This window comes from Cyprinus carpio, chromosome B15 (assembly GCF_018340385.1).
Source record: "Cyprinus carpio isolate SPL01 chromosome B15, ASM1834038v1, whole genome shotgun sequence".
In the NCBI taxonomy this organism is placed as follows: domain Eukaryota; kingdom Metazoa; phylum Chordata; class Actinopteri; order Cypriniformes; family Cyprinidae; genus Cyprinus; species Cyprinus carpio.
Genome location: NC_056611.1, coordinates 12,602,832 through 12,620,937, shown reverse-complemented (window position 1 = coordinate 12,620,937; position 18,106 = coordinate 12,602,832). Strand labels below are relative to the sequence as shown.

Sequence of the window (18,106 nt, the reverse complement as noted above, 5' to 3'; positions counted from 1 at the left end):
TAATTTGCAACAAGCTTCTGCCTTTACATGGACACTTTTCTTCCAGTGTGGGCTCTCTGGTGCTGTAATTTTGCTCATTAACAAAAAGAGGAAAAAAAACAAAACCTTAATGCTGATGCTGACTTGTTTGTGCTACTTGCAGGCACTGACAAAAGACAGTCGCTCCAAATTAAGGGTAAATATTTCACTGTATTTTTCACTGTAGTGAATGTAGGTAAAGCTAGAGTGTCCCTCACTGGCCTTCAAATGCTTCAGACTCTGCTCGTAACAAGTGTTGTCATCTTTGCAGGTAGGATGCACTCTGTGTTTGCAATCAGATAGTAATTAACCTTTCTGCCAGCTAAACAAGGTCAGTTGAATTAGGATGACCTTTTCAGCGACTCTGAGCCACCTGTTCATCTGCAGAGAAACAGAGCTTGTGCTGCAGCTGCCACCCCTCTGTGCACCACACACACACACACACACACGTACGGGTATATACTGCCGGATCAAATGTTTCATCACACAGCATTGTTCAAATGTCTTCTCAGACACACATCTTTGTACTACAATAACAAGGCAAGTGTGTAAGAGACAGACAGACAGACAAGGAACTCAAAATCTGATGTTCTCTTGGATGCTTTAAAATAACTTTTGACCAGGGTTTGGTATTGCCAGCTACCTTACAATACAGTAGATATTAGGTATGTTTACACGCAGTAATTTTCCTCAATCCAATTCGATTTCAGATTCTGATTTTTTTCTTTATATGAACCTTAAATTCTGCAATCCAGTTTGTTTACATATGCATTACATGTATTCTAAAACAGATTTCAGCAAGGATAGGGTTGGAAATCGAAAATCGAGAATTCCAGAATCGAATACTTTAGGTCAGGAATCGGATACTTGTTGTCAAATTAAAATTTTGATTCGGCCTATCGATTCCTATGCGCTTTTTTTTTTCTTAATCTGTAAGGACCAGACCTAGAGATCTGCCAGGACCTTGCTCGCTAATCTAAGCGCTCCAAAGTTTGGCTACCTTTGCGAGCAGATGCCAAAAAAGCCAAGTATAATATCTGTGAGCTAAACATGTTGCAAGAGAGGTGTCACCACCAACATGACAGCACCTTAATTTAATAGATTGTTAATTGTTCGCGAACACGATTCAAACACCAATATGATTCTATTCCTTAATTACAGTGATTCGTCAGTTTCATTCCTCAACCTTTAAAGTGTGCGATCAATGTTGTGATCACTTGTTGGTTTGTACCATAGACTGTATAAAAACATGAACGTAGTGTCCGTGACGTCACCCATAGACTCCTTAAGAGCATTTTTGAAGCTCAAAGTGGGCAGAGTGGGTCGTCGCCATCTTGGCACGCATCACCGAGTGACTCTCCCGGATAATCGAAAATGGGCAAAAAGGCGGGAGCAGGTTGCTGAAGCCACGCCCACCTAGCTAGACTGCATTCTCAACAGCGGCAATCCACCTGTCACTCAAGTGGCCACGCCCTTAATTATGCCGAACTTTAAGACTTAATATAATTTAAACAGATGAGTTATAAAGAAATTCACCCCCTCACAGTTGTCATGACTCATTAAGGGCAAAATTAGCTATATAGACCAAAATAATTTTTTGAACCAGGCTGTAAACATGTTTTTTTTCTGCTGTAATGTTGGGCATTTTAACATGGGGAGTCTATGGGACTGACTCCCTCAAGCAGCCAGTCTGATGTGTACAGTAGCTAAAATAGATTAAATCACCTTTTGAAATTAATGTGATACTTCAAAAGAAGATTTGTTGATTACATTATTACGACAGTAGGTGGCGAAAAGGGGCTGTTAAAATGTAGAGATTCGTACAAGAACACGGATTCATCCAGTAATGAAACAAGTACATCTTGAGTGAGTCATTAAATCATTTATCCATTAATTACATGTGATTTTATTTCGTTGTCTGTCTTTTTTTTTCTTCAGAATCATTAGCGAACGCCAACTTTCCGTTTTTTTTTTTTTTTTTTCAGAATCATGCAGTTCTATTTTTGCACACAAACAGCTCTTAAAGATTCCAGTTTTTATGTAGCCTTCTGATTTTTGTTCATGGTATTCAGCTCCAGTAAATGGTTTGCAAAAAAGAGACACAGGATAAATGTTTAATATTATTTAATCACATTGGAATCAAAAAGAATCGGAATTGATAAGCAGAATCGGAATTGAATTGATAAAATTCAAACGATACCCAACCCTGAGCAATAGCGTTAAGATGTTAGCTACTGCAAATATGACTGTTGTTTTTGGCTTGACTGTCAGAAGAATATTTTAGCAAATTTTTAGTACATATTTAGTCTCTTTGACAAATCAGTTTGTAAGACATGAGATAAATGTATGCACATTTGTAAGACGTAAAATATATGTAAACCTATGCATCATGGCATTGTGCATATGTGCAAGCTGTTTTTAAATCCAATTTAGAAAAAGATTAGATTTAAGTATTTACATGTCAGATATCAGATCATGATCAGATATTTTCAGGTCTACACCGGTCCCCATTTAATTCAATCAAATTTTCATTGAGCTCAATTGTGTAGTTTGAAGTGTTTACATGAAGGATTTTCAGTCTGAGTCAATTATAAACAGATTAATTTGATTAAATTTTATATTTCATAATTATAATATTTTTGTTATTAATATTTTGATTTTTTTTCCATACTGATTAATTTATAAACGGGCACAGTCACACATACGCACGCACACACACACACACACACACACACATATATATATATAGTTTTAGTATATAAATACTTGAATTTTAAAAAGAGTGCAAAAATTTGCTCATTTAATTAGTGACCTAGAAATAATGCATCATTTATATATATATATATATATATATATATATATATATATATATATATATATATATATATATATATATATACATATACATATATACATATGTTTTTTTTTTTTTTAATCCCATATTTATAGTGAGGTCACAGACTCAGAAAATGTAAGACGAGAAGCAATATGAGAATAAAGTTTAAATATTTTGAAAATAGTCAAAATATTGCATACTGTCCCTGTGAGTATGATACATTGTATGGTTTCTGCTAATAATCCCACATATATTCAAATCAATTCCGGTGGCCTGCAACTTCTCCCAGTGTTCCCAATCCAGGCTATTTGCATGCGCAATATAGGCTATACACTCAAAATATTATAACTTTAATTGCTACGATTTAATTCTCGTAATTTTGACTTTATTCTTAAAACATTTTGACTCTATTCTCGTAATTTTGACTTTGTTGTCAAAATATTTCTACTTTATTCTCGTAATTGTATTTTTTTTTTAACGTGGCACTAAAACACCGTCGTAGGACTTACATTGCGATTTATAATGTTGCAATTATTAAAGTCGCAGTTGTTAAATTTAAAGACACATTATGAGACAAAGTTGCAAATACAAGAAGTGAAGGCAAAATTGTTACTCTGGGAAAGATACAGACCTCATTAGAGAACTGTAAGATAGCAATGTGCACACAAATAGATACAAATATCAAGATCCCCTTGTGATTTTCATGTTGCTTTTTTAACAAACAAGAGAATGTGAAAGAAATAGTGTTTGTGTGTGTGTGTGGATAGTATCAGTGTGGGAGAGCATGATTCACACATGAGTCATTTCTCCTTCCAGCATCAGCACCAATTTTTCATAGGAGCTTCATTCTGCATAACATCCATATCATCACTGCCTTATCACATATGCACGACTACAGCTGTGCCTTTCAGAATGAAAGCACACTCACACGCTGCACATCGATATATTGAGTGAAGTTCACCGGGTTCTTGTTTCTCTTTTCTGTATATAGGGTGTATGTGGGTGGATTGCACACTTCTTTTTCTCTATTGATCCTACAAATTATGTCAGTGTGGCGTTGAACTCTTGTCTCTTCTATAGAGTTTGATGAAATGCCACACTGCAGTCAGATATGACTAGATAAATGTGCTCTCTAACATGTAGTTTAGAGACGCAGGTTGAATGTAGTACTTGTTGAGTCAAGTCGGTGACTAACAGAGACCCTGCTTATGTGAAGTGAAGCAATTTTCTGGGTTCAGTGCACTTTAAGCTTTAATCGGAAGCATCTATGACATGCTGCGAGTGGCCAAAAGGTAATTTCAACATGTCCTTTTAGGAACTAACAAAAGCGGGTTGTTTAAATGCGTTTAAAATAACTAGTTTTGTTAAAGAAATAGACTAAAAAATTAAATTTGCTGAAAATGTTCTCAATCTCAGTCCATCCAAATGTTAAAGAGTTTGTTTTTCATCAGAACAGATTTGGAGAAATTTATCATTACATCACTTGCTCACCAATGGATCCTCTGCAGTGAATGGGTGCCGTCAGAATGAGAGCCCAAACAACTGATAAAAACATTACATTAATCCACACGACTCCAGTCCATCAGTTAATATCTTGTAAAATGAAAAGCTGCGTGTTTGCAAGAAACATCCATCAAGATGCTTTTAACTGTAAACCATCGCGTCTTGCCAAAAAAAAAACATAATCCATAATAATCTGTTCCACAGTAATTCTATATTTCTCCAAATCCGTTCTGAATCAAACTCATGTATATCTTGGATGGCCTGAGGGTATATTTTAAGCAAATTGCTCATTTTATTTTTGGGTGAAATATTCCTTTAATATTTTAAATGAGGTTTTATAGTTCTGTTAATATAAGTTTTATTTTTTTTGTGTGTATTTTTTTTTTTTTACTGTTCTTATTTAATATGCCAGTGTACTGTAGTTTGTATTAAGTTTTAGTTATTTTGACTTCCAACTAACTGAAATAAGTTTAAATACTACTTTTGGTTTATATACATTTTGTTTAGGTAATATTTCATGTAATTAATTAGTTATTATTTAGTAATTGATAACCGTGGATATGAACTGAAATTCTGGTCACAGTGTGTAGTGACTTTACATGACAATGACAGGAGTTTAAATATTTTATTTTATCAGAAAAAATGTAAATGATTTTTATCACATTATTCTTACATTAACAAGTGTAATGTAGATGACTTCTAGCTAGGAATATTAGAATTCTGCCTGATACAGAAAAGCCAAAAACTCATAAAGGGTTAATATTCAAATTCTATAGTATTTTGTCTAAATAATTTTTTTTAAATACTATAAACTAAAAATATTTTTTTTAAATGCCACAGGATTAAAAATAGATATTGATTATTTTTTTTTTTTATAAGATTGTTTAACAGTAAAGTGAAATTACTAGTGTTTTTACAGCTTAGCCTTAAAGGGATACTCCATCCCAAAATGAAAATTTTGTCATTAATCACTTACCCCCATGTCATTCCAAACCCAAAAAGCTCTGTTCGTCTTTGGAACACAATTTAAGATATTTACTGTCCCATAGACTGCCAAATAAATAACAGTGTCAAGGTCCATAAAAGGTATGAAAGGCGTCGTCAGAATACTCCATCTGCGATCAGACGTGCAATCTGGGTTTTTTTTTTGTATCCCTTTAACTGAGCATTAGATGACTGCAAAGCTAGTCTTAATGTAAAAATAGGGTGAAATAAGCAGTTAAATATAATTTATACAATTTAACAGTTAAACACAATTCATAATTTACAACTAAAGTGTCATTTTTTTGAAATTGAGATTTATACATCATCTGAAAGCTGAATAAATAAGCTTTCCACTGATGTATGGTCTGTAGGATCAGACAATATTTGGCAGAGATGCAATTATTTGAAAATCTGGAATCTGAGGGTGCAAAAAAATCAAAATACTGAGAAAATCGCCTTTAATGTTGTCCAAATTAAGTTATTAGCAATACATATTACTAATCAGAAATTAAGTTTTGATATATTTATGGTAGGAAATGTACACAATATCTTCATGGAACATGATCTTTACTTAATATCCTAATGATTTTTGGCATAAAAGAAAAATCTATAATTTCGACCCATACAATGTTTTTTTGGCTATTGCTAGAAATATACCCCAGCGACTTAAGATTTTGGGGTCCAGGGTCACATATATTATGTAAAAAAGCTTCATTTGCATTGAACTTGGAACATACTTTTAAAAGCAGTAGTTTTAGTAGTTCAACCCCAACCCTCCTCCCTACAGTCAAATCAGACTTTATCCTTTCAATTCATTTTTTTCTCACCTTGTCTCGCACAAATCTTCTGCAGGCCTTTAATTCGGAGACGGACAACTTCAAGCTGATGTACGGAGGTCACCAGTACCACGCCAGCTGTGCTAACTTCTGGATTAACTGCGTGGAACCCAAACCGCCGGGTCTCATCCTGCCCGACCTGCTCTAGAAGCGAGCGCTGAAACATGAACTTTTCAGTAACTTTAACTGTTTATCGCTGTTTGCCTTTGAACCGGTACAGCTCTCCTCACTTGAATTTGGGACGCAACTGTCTAGATCTCCCATTGTCTTTTGGTAGATCAGATAAGTGATGTACTACTGAATAATAGTTTATTTAAAAATTGTAAATGTGTCTTTATCTCTACCTTTTTGGATCTGCTTCTCTTCTGCATCAAAAGTGTCTGGTTGGTTGATTCTTTGCTGTTGATTTCTCTACCATGTGAAGTAAATACTGTGGAGCTGTTCTGCATGTTACGAATAGCAGACTTGTAATATAAAATCCATAAAACAATAAAGGTAAAACATTTGAAAGCATCAAGAAGTGTAGTAGATATTACTTACAAGAGAGAAACATTTAGACAGTGGTATCTTCTTTTGTCATTGTTTTCTGTATGTTTGTGCTGGAACACAAGTCACTTTTGTAGTGGGTCTGGAAATGCATGCGATTTTCTGAGAATCTTTTATAAAGCCTGGAAGATATTCAGTATTCTGGATTCAGATGTTACTCTTTTGAAGGACTTTGTTGTGTGAAACTTTGAAGGGAATTCAAAAGTCTGGGGATGCAAGAAGTTAAAAACAAAGCCAACCCAAGCAGTTATCTTAAGATTAGGAATTCCGTTCTTTTCATTGACGCACTTGTAATGAATCAACGAGAATACAACCGAGATTAAACTTTGTGTACATGTTGGTCTTTGTCAGTGTTTTACTGAGGACTTACCATTGTATTCATTGTTGTCATTATATCATCTACTTCATTTATGAGAGTTTTCTACTAAAATGGTCTTTTTTGTGTCTGTATTTCTGTTTATAATTTAAGTCGGTAAGCGCAAATTAAATATTTGAATGTTAGTATTGGATGCAAATGTGATTTTTATTTATTTTATTTTTTTTGTGTCCCACATTGGAGTGATTACTCTGCGATTCTGTAAAGTCAGCCTTCCTCTGTTCGGTCCGGGTATCAGGGCCAGCTAGAGACAGCACTTCCCTCACACTGACTCAGCGCTAATAGCTGCCATTCACAGCAGTATTACCTTGGCAACCATTTGCAAGGATACTGGACTTTGATTTTGTATGATTGTCGCAAGACATCATGATTTAAACCCCATCTGTATGTACAGAAGAGGAGGAGTGACTTCTGTCAGATCAACTTTTCCACCCTGTTGCTCATTCGCATCAAATGCCTGTTGAAATTTTAAATTTGAGTCGGCTTGCAATTTTGTTGCTATTTTGACAGGCTGTTAGAGTGGATAATGTTCCATCCTTGTCTTTATACACACGTGGCTAACAACCTTTATCCACCTTGTCGTCGCTGAACAGCAGGGATTAGATTTACAGAGACTTTCTGCTCCATGTTAATCCAGACTTTCCACAATGCATTGGAAGATTTAATACACAGGAAGTAAAATGGCGTTCTCTGACATGATCCTACAGAAGCTTTCAAAAGAAGGTTTTTACAGAAAAAAACTTTTGAATTGTGTAAAGAACCTTCCTGAAAAACATTTTTCTCAGAAGCTTTTCTGGAATGGAAAGATTCCATTGATGTAAAAGGTTCTTCATGGAATCATAGATGCCAATAAAAACCCTTTATTTTTATCAGTGGCATCCATTAAAAACACATTTAACCATTATACAACAGCCTGTCCATCAGTCAATTCCTACAGCAGGAATTACTTTTTAGTATTAAGGTATTTTATTATTTACAAATATTACTATGTAGCTTCACTGTAATGTGTACGTACTAAAAAAAATCGAAACTTTACAAAAATAAGCACAAGGAATACGTTAAAATATTTCACCCTTTATTCATTTTAACGCACTACATGAATTCAGTTATTTTTAACACAAATTAGTAAAAGCTTTGCTAGGAGTCCTATGGTTGTAATTACTGCTTCACTGCAGAAAACATCTGAAAGAAACATCTTGAGTTAAAAATTAAAAACCGAGTAGAATTGCAAAAGGACCAAATAGACAAAATAGAATTCATTCATCCATATTTATCGATCTGCTTCTTGTGAAACATCCTGTTTTGTAGGAGCACTGACATTACAAATGCCAATACTGTCCTTCATGGTGTTCAATAAAATTTATTTTAATTTACATACATCGTTTATAAATCTGTTAAACTTAGATAATATTGTAGCATCTTTCTATTAAACATTTTGTCACTTCACAAAACCTTCCAAAAATCTATTTTTTGGTTATTTTTCTTTTTTTTTTTTTTTTTTTTTGTACGCACAAGTTTGAACACACCTTGGAATATAATATTTTTAATATATATATAACTTTCAAATGCTACCAGTTATCAAAATCAGACTGTTGCCTCGCAACGAAGAAGACTGAAAACAAACAAACTGAAACAACATCCTCACAATATTACGATTGAGAAGTCTTAACCAAGGACTGAATTCCTGATTCTCTGCACCACACTTGGTTCCCAAAGTGCTCCTTAAACCAACATTATCATCGCCAAAATTTAGTTCAGCATTCAAGGATGGATTATCACTTCTGGCCTCACAAAATATGCACTCAAAGTGACTTTTTCCAATTTGAAAATGGACATAAGCACTCCCATCTGGCTTTATTCTCTGGCAGGAGGGACTTGTGGACGTACGGAAAGAGGCCGGAAGACAGTGGAGTCAAAAAATCACTTGGCGGACCAGTCCTCTGCGCTTGAACCAAAGTCCAAACCCCTCTTCACAAGCCCCAGTAAGGTGCCAAGTTCCTGCGGTCTCTCTCGTACACGTCGGGAATGACCCCATATGGTGTCTGGATCATTTTCACAGAGTTCCTGCCAAACAGTTTCCTCTCGTACTCAATGAGCTGTCGCCAGAACCCTCCATTAGGACGAATGATGGGTCTGCGGGATTTGACCCAAGCGTGTGCCTCAGCCAGAGAAACTCTGTGGTACTTCATGAGGTAGGCCAAACAGAGCGAGGCGGAGCGGCTCACCCCAGCCGCGCAGTGCACCAGCACGGCTCCCCGTTTCCGGCCCACGCTGTGGATCTTATCAGCCACGCTGTCAAAATAAAGCGAGATCGGAGAATGAGGCATATCAGCCAGTGGCACTTTCACGTACTCCATGTGTGGCCAGTTGAAGTTGGGCAGCTCGATGGTGGCATTCACCACACAGGTTATCCCTTTGGACAGGAGGAGGCTGCGGTTGGACGCCACATTCCCCCGGCCGAGGAACAGGGAAGGAGTGATCTGGGCAATGCCCCCCAACAGGCTGCTGGTCTCAGGCAGCAGTCGGGGGATGGCCGTGGGCACCACTGAACTGCGGTGGTGGTTATGATGGTGGTGATGGTGATCTTGGTGGTGGAAGAACCCCTGACTTCGGGAACCCATAGAGGAGCGGAGGCAGGAGACGGAGAAATAGAAACCTTGAGGTGGCGCCAGGGTGTCTTTTAGTTCTCCTTGGTCATCTCAAAGCGAACAGTGATATCATACAGATCATTGGGTGCACCTAAAACAAACCAAGAGTCAGTTTGCTTGAAATAATGTGTAGAAACCTCTGTTAGGAGGGTTACAGCAGGGGTCTCCAACCCTGCTCCTGGAGAGCTTCCATCCAGCAGATTTATAATTACAGGCAAGTGTGTTTGAGCAGCGTCGGAACGGAAGTCTGCAGGATGGTACAACAGATATCCAGGAGCAGGGTTGGAGACCCCTGGTTTACCACATATGTAGAGTTATGTATCTAAAACCTTCTGGTTAGTCCAGGAACCTCATTTATAAAACACATGTATAATAGCATTTGATACTTAATTGACCATTCGCAAAGACTATGGCTGATAAGCCTGCACTCAAGCCACGCATCATGTTCTCATGCAGTGAAAAATACATTGCGGAGCAAAGAGGAAACTGACAACACGCTGACAGGCAAGACAGAGCATGTTCATTTAGGTATGAAACAAAGTCTAAACTTTGAAATGTTGTCATTTGTTAAGAAATTCAAACAATAAATATCCTTTTTGGTGAGGTACGTAAACCTATCATCTCTTTCATTTTAGCTATAGCATTGAATAACCATGAATGATCATTAGAAATACATCTTGTTTTAACCGCAGAAAGATGTCAGCACACACAATTCCACAAAGTCCACCGATGTTAATCTACTCTCCTGCCTGTTTTGTTTGTTGGACAAAAATGGCAGATTCGGCATTATGATTGGTCAGAATGCTTGTCAATCAAACTCCCTGCGAAGGGTCAATTCCATGGATTTCATCCTGAACCAAAAAATGAGGAACCAATCTGGATTTAAAGGCAAAAACTGGCATGAAAATGTTCTTATGAATAAGCTAACTGAAGAGAATGTGTACAAACCTTTTGCGCTTACATATACCAATAATTAAGGGCGCATTCACACTAGGCACGGTTGCCTTGTACCAAGCCTGAGTCCGATTGACCCAGAGTTTTGAAACTTTGAATCGATTCAACCAAATGCTTTGCAAAATAATTCTCTTTTTCAAAGTCCTTGAAACGGCACACATTAGTGATGCCTTTTATAGAATGGTGTATATAAAATGAAGCAAGCATAAAAAAAAACTTTTATATTCCAACTCCAAATGTTTTGCTTCAAGTGTAACCTCTTAAATGCAATTAACAAATCCTCTAATACCAGTAAATAAGAAGTGTCTGGTATGTCATTTTAGAGAGTTTGGGGAGAGTTTGGTTACACAGGCCAATACCTTCAACTCATAAATGTGTCATTAAAAATGCCTAAAAAGGTTTTGAAGCTTCACAAAGCAGTTTCAAAAGCGTCCATCAGCGTTCACAGGTAGGATCATTCTAGGATCTTCTGAACTTCACCCACTGTGCCATGGAAACAAGTACTCTGTGTCCTTTTTTAAACTGAGAACCAGAGTCCAGCGAGGTGCTTTATAAGAGTCGATGACTGAAGCTTCCTTGTTGGTGGTAAAAGATGACATTAGCATGGCTGAATGTTGGTTTAATGGACTTAATTACTGTATATACCCTGCAGATGTGCCCCTCTGTCAGACTCCCATCCCTCGAGCTGTGCATGAGAGTGTGGGGGCCATGCGGAGCAAGTGTTTACTGGAGCCTGGAGGACCCTTATTAATCAAACCAAGAACAAGGCTTGAAACCTGTTATAAGCGAATTCACTTGGTCAGACAGAAAGCTTGATGTATTACACAGAACAAGAGGGCAGCCTTGTGCCTGTATTCTGGAAGAAAAAACATTTTTGTAAAAAAACAAAAAAAAAAAAATAGGGTTGTACAACTGAATTATGATTCTTTAAAAAAAAAAAAGGTAAGGTTTCATAAAATAAAACAGAAACAAAAATGTATTATTTCACTGATAAATACTTTTTTTTTTTTTTACATGTTTACCAAGCATCATACAGATGGAAATCAATGCAAAGCATACTTGGCACAGTAATACTGATGTAATTGACAAGTGTGTTTATAGATTATTTTACAATGGCTTTGAATACAGCTAGGCCAATCATAATCAAGGTCCGAAACTATCCATTTTATAACTTCCCCTTTATAATAAATGCACAAAACGTATACTAATTCTGCTTTTTGTTTTAAGAACTTATAAAAATGTAAAAATTTTACTTCAGAGATAGTCCATTTCTTTTTATTTTATTATGAATTCAATAACTGCTAGCTAACCTGGCAGCGAGTCCAAGGTTATCCAACTTTTTCTTCACAGAGGGAAAAATGTCATTCCCATCACATTATACCAAAATTCTCCTGAAGGTTGAGCCAAGGCCGTGATCAGATCTTTATTCAGGGATATGCAATAAATGTTTTAACAAAATACATCAGTTTGAAAAAGTCAGATTTTTCGAGATTTCTTGTCAAAAGTGCCCATAATTGAAGAATCATACTATATTACAGTTGATGCACTTTGTCAGATTGATGCATCACAATGCATGCATTTGTACATACCTAGTTAAAAGCCTTGCTTAAACTCTGCAATGTCCATATTCACATCACACACACTAGTAATGTAAAAAATTACTTCCAGTGCATGTCAAATATTTGGCATGTCTAGGGGGTTCAACTAACAAATATGTCATTGTGTTCAGAGTAAAAGCAAAGTTTCAAGGCTGAAATAAATCTCTTTGTATCTGAAGGTGTGACTAAAGCACCCAACTGAAGGTTGTGTTCTGGACCCAGTGATGTTCTCATGTAACACAGCTCATTCAGCCACAGATTTTTGCCCGCAGACGCCCCTGTTGATTCCAAGTGTGCTGAAATCTACTTTCTCCAATTACTGGGGGTCGAGTCGCTGGCAGGCATGAAAGAACAACTGAATGTAGAGCATCTGGTTTGCCGCATACCTTTCATACATCAGCATGTTTTATTGAAGGACAGACGGTCTGCTTATGGCTTGTGTGCTGTTTGTTGTTCCCCATCATGTCTGAGGTCTCTATATCATTCATTCCTCTCAATATAATACATGGGGCTCTGACTCTATAAGCATGCCACAAATATCAAACCAATCATGTTAAATACGAATTACATCTGATGTCTGTGCAAACAGCACCTCCTTCTCTGCACAGCTACTGCTGGCATGACGCTCTAAAGCAACATGTGGCCGGACCTTCTGTACGTTTCTCCATGTCTATATTTCTCCATTCTATTTATTATTAGTTCATTTTAAATAATTAACTGCATTAAATTAACACATTAAAATGACAGCCCGAATCATATCCCTGTTATATGTAAAGATTTGGCGCACAGTGGCAAAAGGACCATCAATTTATGGCGGTGTCCTTGTGCACAGTAGTCTGCTACTGTGTTTGCATTAATAAAACCCATCTGCCCCAGTTCATGCTGGCTATCTCCCTGAGCCTTCCTCTACATCAATGAAAAACAGCCCGCCTGCCATTCTCACGGGACTCTGATCGCAATAACATCTACAGTCTCTAACATCCTTTCAAACAGGGCACACAATCTCTCTCTCTGGCTGTCACTCATTTTTCAAACCAAAATTTTGGAATTTGGATGCCATGTGTGGTGCCTCACAAACTCTTCTTCACAGCTTGTGGGCTTGTTAACACAAAAGGGCAGTCAGTGTCATTGTGACTAAGTGTTCTTGGGTAAATTGGTGTGCAATCCACCTGGCTTAAAGGAATAGTTCACCCAATAACTGTAGCTTTCAAATCAAATATGGGCCCATGGTCATGTCAGTTCAGATGCCATGTATTCTTGCATATCTTGTGAACAAAATTCAATGTCATTGGTGCTTATTGGTGTTGTTCCAAAATTTCATGACTTACTTTCTTCTGGGGAATGTAATAGAAGATATTTTGAGAAATGTGTTTTCTTTATTTATTGTTTTATTTTTATAAATTTTTTTACAATTGAAGTCAGTGGTAACCAGATCTATTTAGTTCCAACATTCTTTAAAATATAAACTTATATGTTTTACAGAAGAAAGTCATAAAAGTTTGGAAAGACATCAGGGTGAGGAAATGATGACAGTATTTGAATTTTTAGGTGAACTAGCCGAACTACAGTGGATGGGAAAAGTTTTGTGAAAAATGGGTTAAAAGATTCATTTCTGGTGCTGTGACCCGGGGACTACTGTAGGTGTTGAGGAATAAAGGCTTGATATATAAGAGCAAAGATGAACCTCAGCAACCCAAAGTGCTGATAGAGTCAAAGGCCTCACTGCTGACTATCACTTCTATTTATACAAGTGAGTGAGTGGAGAAGTGGGAAGAGAAGAAAGAGAGAAGAAAAGAAGGAACATCAGAGGCCTTTTCTTGTGTGTGTGTGTGTGTGTGTGTGTGTGTGTGTGTGTGTGTGTGTGTGTGTGTGTGTGTGTGTGTGTGTGTGTGTGTGTGTGTGTGTGTGCATTGCTTCTAAACATGTAGAATATATCTTTAGGAATAATAAAATGTTGTATACACAGTCTCACGTCATTCCAAATCCATATGACCTGATTTCTTGATGTATAACACAAAATACATTTTGAAAAACTATACAATCAATAATGTAAAGCTTCTAGATTCAAAAGAAGAAGAAAACAAGCTAAGTAAGTCGTCCATATGACTCGATTCATATTTGTGTATGAGACATATATGTGCAGGAAAAAAGCTACAAGATATCATCTTTTGTGTTCCATGGTGAAAAGCAAGTCATTCAGGTGTGGAGTGACAAGTAAATGATAACAGAATTGCAACTATTATTTTAAAGCCAAATGTGTGCTTCTAGTACTTTATCAAAACATATTTTGGGTAAGTGTCTATGAAAATGCACTAAAAAAAAACCCCATCATCCTGTATATTACAAGTAAATTAGAAACAACAACTCAATCTTAAATGAATGTCTTCTCCATTTGGGGCCAAGCAATTTTGCTACAAATACAATACTTCATTTTCTACACCTGTGGAGTGGCGTGAACACATACTCTTGGCATGACAGTAATGGGCTATTGTGTCAAACTCATACACACACATACAGGGACTCATCACTCAGTGTGTGTGTCTGTGGATCTGTCAACACCAGTGCACATCACAGATTCAGTGCCGCAGGTCTCGGATGCCATGTGTAAAAATTCTCCCAGAGTCTGATTCCACCTCCGCAAGCATTAATGGGAACGAGAGACACCTGCTGAGAAACTCTAGCCCCAAAATGGCAGCCCTTCTTCCACACCAAATGTGGAAAACAGGAAACTGAACCTGAGCCTTGTTTACTCTACCAGCTTAATCTTGTCAATAGGCTAATGAAACAATCCATGTTCATTCAACAAGTGGCTGCTGCCTAAAGCATTAGTGACATTTCAAATCTGAACATTTTAAAGACTACATTTTAATTTACTACAGATAACTCTAGATTATCCATCTAATAGGCCTATCAGTCCGGTTCCTCCTTAAAGGGATACTCCACCGCAAAATAAAAATTTTGTCATTAATCACTTACCCTCATGTCGTTCCAAACCCGTAAAAGCTTTGTTTGTCTTCGGAAAACAATTTAAGATATTTTGGATGAAAACCGGTAGGCTTGAGACTGTCCCATAGACTGCCAAGTAAATAACAGTGTCAAGGTCCAGGAAAGTATGAAAATCATCGTCAGAATACTCCATCTGCCATCAGTGATTCAACCGTAATGTTATGAAGCGACGAGAACACTTTTTGTACACAAAGTAATCAAAATTAAAGACTTTATTCAACAATTCCTCTCCTCTGTGTCTCTCCAAATCAGCGTAGCGCCACAAGGATACTTTTGAATCAGTGATGGCAGATGCTTTTCATACTTTCCTGGACCTTGACACTGTTATGTATTTGGCAGTCTATGGGACAGTCTCAAGCCTCTTGATTTTCATCCAAAATATCATTATAATTGTGTTCCGAAGACGAACAAAGCTTTTACGGGTTTGGAACGACATGGGGGTAAGTGAATAATGACAAAATTTTCATTTTGAGGTGGAGTAACCCTTTAAAGTGCCCCTATTATGCCATTTTTATGATTCCTAATATTGTTTTGGGAGTCTCCTACAATACGATTATGTGCATGCAAGGTCAAAAAATGCTTCCGTTTTCTCAAAATATGCATTTAAAATCACCTCATTTTCCAGCGATTCTCAAACGATTCGTTCAAAGCAGTTCAAAGATTCCGTCTCTCTAAACCCCTCCTTTCCATGAGCCTGCTCTGCTCTGATTGGTCAGATGTCCTAGTCTGTTGAGATTGGTCTACGGCCTACAGCGGTGTCGAAAATGATATGCCTATATCAATAGTTCTGTATTTTGAACGCCCAATAGAAAATATAAACATCTATTATTTATCAGTACTTACAGGTTGTGATTCAGTGGAGCAGCTGGTCCAAATAAACAGGATACTGATCCATCTTTCAACAGAATCCCGTGTAAAACCCCCGAGATTAGAGAAGCAGTCGTCAGTAGAATGACGTGTTTGTGGGCAGGGTCAAGTTATTCACAGCCGGCCAATGTAGAACATAGGCGGGAATTATGCAAATGTGTTACCCCGTGACGTGTAGCCATCACAGAAGTGGAATACTAACGATTTGTTTAGGCTGTACAAAGTTGATTCATTATTTTGGGAGAACATAACTTTATTTATCATGCACTTTCAGCTTTACAACTCTGCAGATCATTTACATTCTCATACAGCTTTATTACACACTGCATGAAAGGCAATACTGGAAATGGCATAATAGGGACACTTTAAACAATCATAGAAAATGCAACAATGGAAAAACAAAACAAAATGAATTAAATGAATTTTAATTTTACATAAATTTCACAATATATACATATATTTGAACGGTTTGGTTTAAACAACTAATTCAAAAAACACTTGGAATGATTTGTGAATGAACATTCGTTTAAAAAATTGAACGCAAAGATTTGTTCACAAGTCAGATATTGTCAGTTTACAGCTTACAGGGATTTTAAGTTGTTAGATATTTAATTGGACACATAAACTTGCGTATTTGGTTTATCCTACAGGTGTGAATGGTTATAAGAAACCTGTAGGTTATTGAGATGTCAAAGGTTGCCTATTTATTTAATACAAGTTTCTGGAGTGCACTTAGCCTATTTGTTAGAGTGAACAACAGGGTTGATGGAAAACATTGAAGAAAGCTGCCTTAACCTAAGCTATGATAACAATGGTTAAACAAACACTGGGGTGAAAGGAACAGATTGATGCCAGTGACTGAGTGTAGATCGTATTTTGTTGCATTGAGCGCCTCATGTCTGACTCAGTCACGCACATCAACCTGTTCCTTCGACAGCATCCATGACATAAATTCAAAAAGCCATTCGAAGGCGAAATAATACAGCACATCTACAACAGATACCGATGATGAACCTGTTGGCTGCCTAATTTGCAACAAAAAGAAGTACGTAGTTCAAACTCTAGTGACGGAAAACCATTGAAGCATCATTGCGAACGTGACAAAAACATCGCGGAAAATGACAACTACTCCGCTACACGCACGCGAACTGTTTGTGTTCACTTTGCGCGCGTTATTGTAACGAGCGTTTTATTTTTCTTTCAATTTCAACCTGAATTCGCACGACACGAGTCTTGAAAATGTTCACATTTGAACAATTATTTCGGACAAACACACTAAATGCCTAACATTTCCGAAATGAAAGACATAAAAGCTCACAGAAGATGCGTATTTAGCAGGCTACACTGTAGCGTCAACATCAGCGTAGACTCTGTTTAATAAGATTACTCATGTTCCTCTGACCCAAAGAACAGACTTAACTTACCTCACACACAAAACATTGTCCTCTGAAATTATACACGGGCTACACATTCAGCTGATGGCAGAAAAGATCACTATCACAGCGCAAACAAGCTGATATTTCGGGAATATTCCGTAAAATCTGACAACTTCACGCGCTTCCCCGTGATGGAGTTGAGCGCGCGCGTATCTACGGTGCGTATGACAACAGGAAATGTTCTATTGGGAAAACATACGCTTATAGAGCACAGAAGCGCCTCCCCCGTCCAGAACTACAGCCAGTTAGTCCTCATACTGACACATCACGAGCCACACTCAGCTACAAATATGAGAAGATATTCTCTCAGCGACAAACATCATCTGAAAATGAACATGACGCCACTGTATAAACTTAAAGAGCCTCAGGCGCATCATATTTATGAGGGTGATGCAAATAAACAGTCCATCTGACTGGAATTTAGAATATAATCCCTATATTAAATTGATTTAGTAATTACTGCTGGAAAAATCCACAATTATTATTTACACCAGTTGC

The 18,106-nt window shown here is 37.1% G+C and overlaps 2 protein-coding genes across 10 annotated transcripts in view; one reads left to right on the top strand and one right to left on the bottom strand.

Moving 5' to 3' along the window:
* Positions 1–8,360, top strand: part of LOC109103118 (synergin gamma-like) — a 45,099-nt gene extending 36,739 nt beyond the window's left edge. For 5 of the 9 annotated variants that reach the window (XM_042739267.1, XM_042739262.1, XM_042739261.1 and 2 more), the window contains 2 exons: positions 143–175; positions 6,194–8,360. In XM_042739267.1, coding sequence (XP_042595201.1) covers positions 143–175; positions 6,194–6,325 — 165 coding nt within the window. In that variant the 3' untranslated portion in view covers positions 6,326–8,360. Of the gene's footprint in view, positions 1–142; positions 176–289; positions 350–6,193 lie in introns of all 9 variants that reach the window. The other 4 variants (XM_042739265.1, XM_042739264.1, XM_042739263.1 and 1 more) reach the window with 2 other exon arrangements.
* Positions 8,154–17,869, bottom strand: LOC109103119 (dual specificity protein phosphatase 14). The gene is made up of 2 exons (XM_019116459.2): positions 17,597–17,869; positions 8,154–9,838 (listed from the first exon to the last, which is right to left on the bottom strand). The coding sequence occupies exon 2, from the start codon at positions 9,718–9,720 to the stop codon at positions 9,070–9,072; it is 651 nt and encodes a 216-aa protein (XP_018972004.1). The 5' UTR covers positions 9,721–9,838; positions 17,597–17,869; the 3' UTR covers positions 8,154–9,069.
* Between the last annotated feature and the right edge of the window lie 237 nt (positions 17,870–18,106).

What these genes read in the sequence shown, in the direction of transcription:
- LOC109103119 (XM_019116459.2), bottom strand. Translation starts at nt 9,720, where the DNA reads ATGGGTTCCCGAAGTCAGGGGTTCTTCCACCACCAAGATCACCATCAC.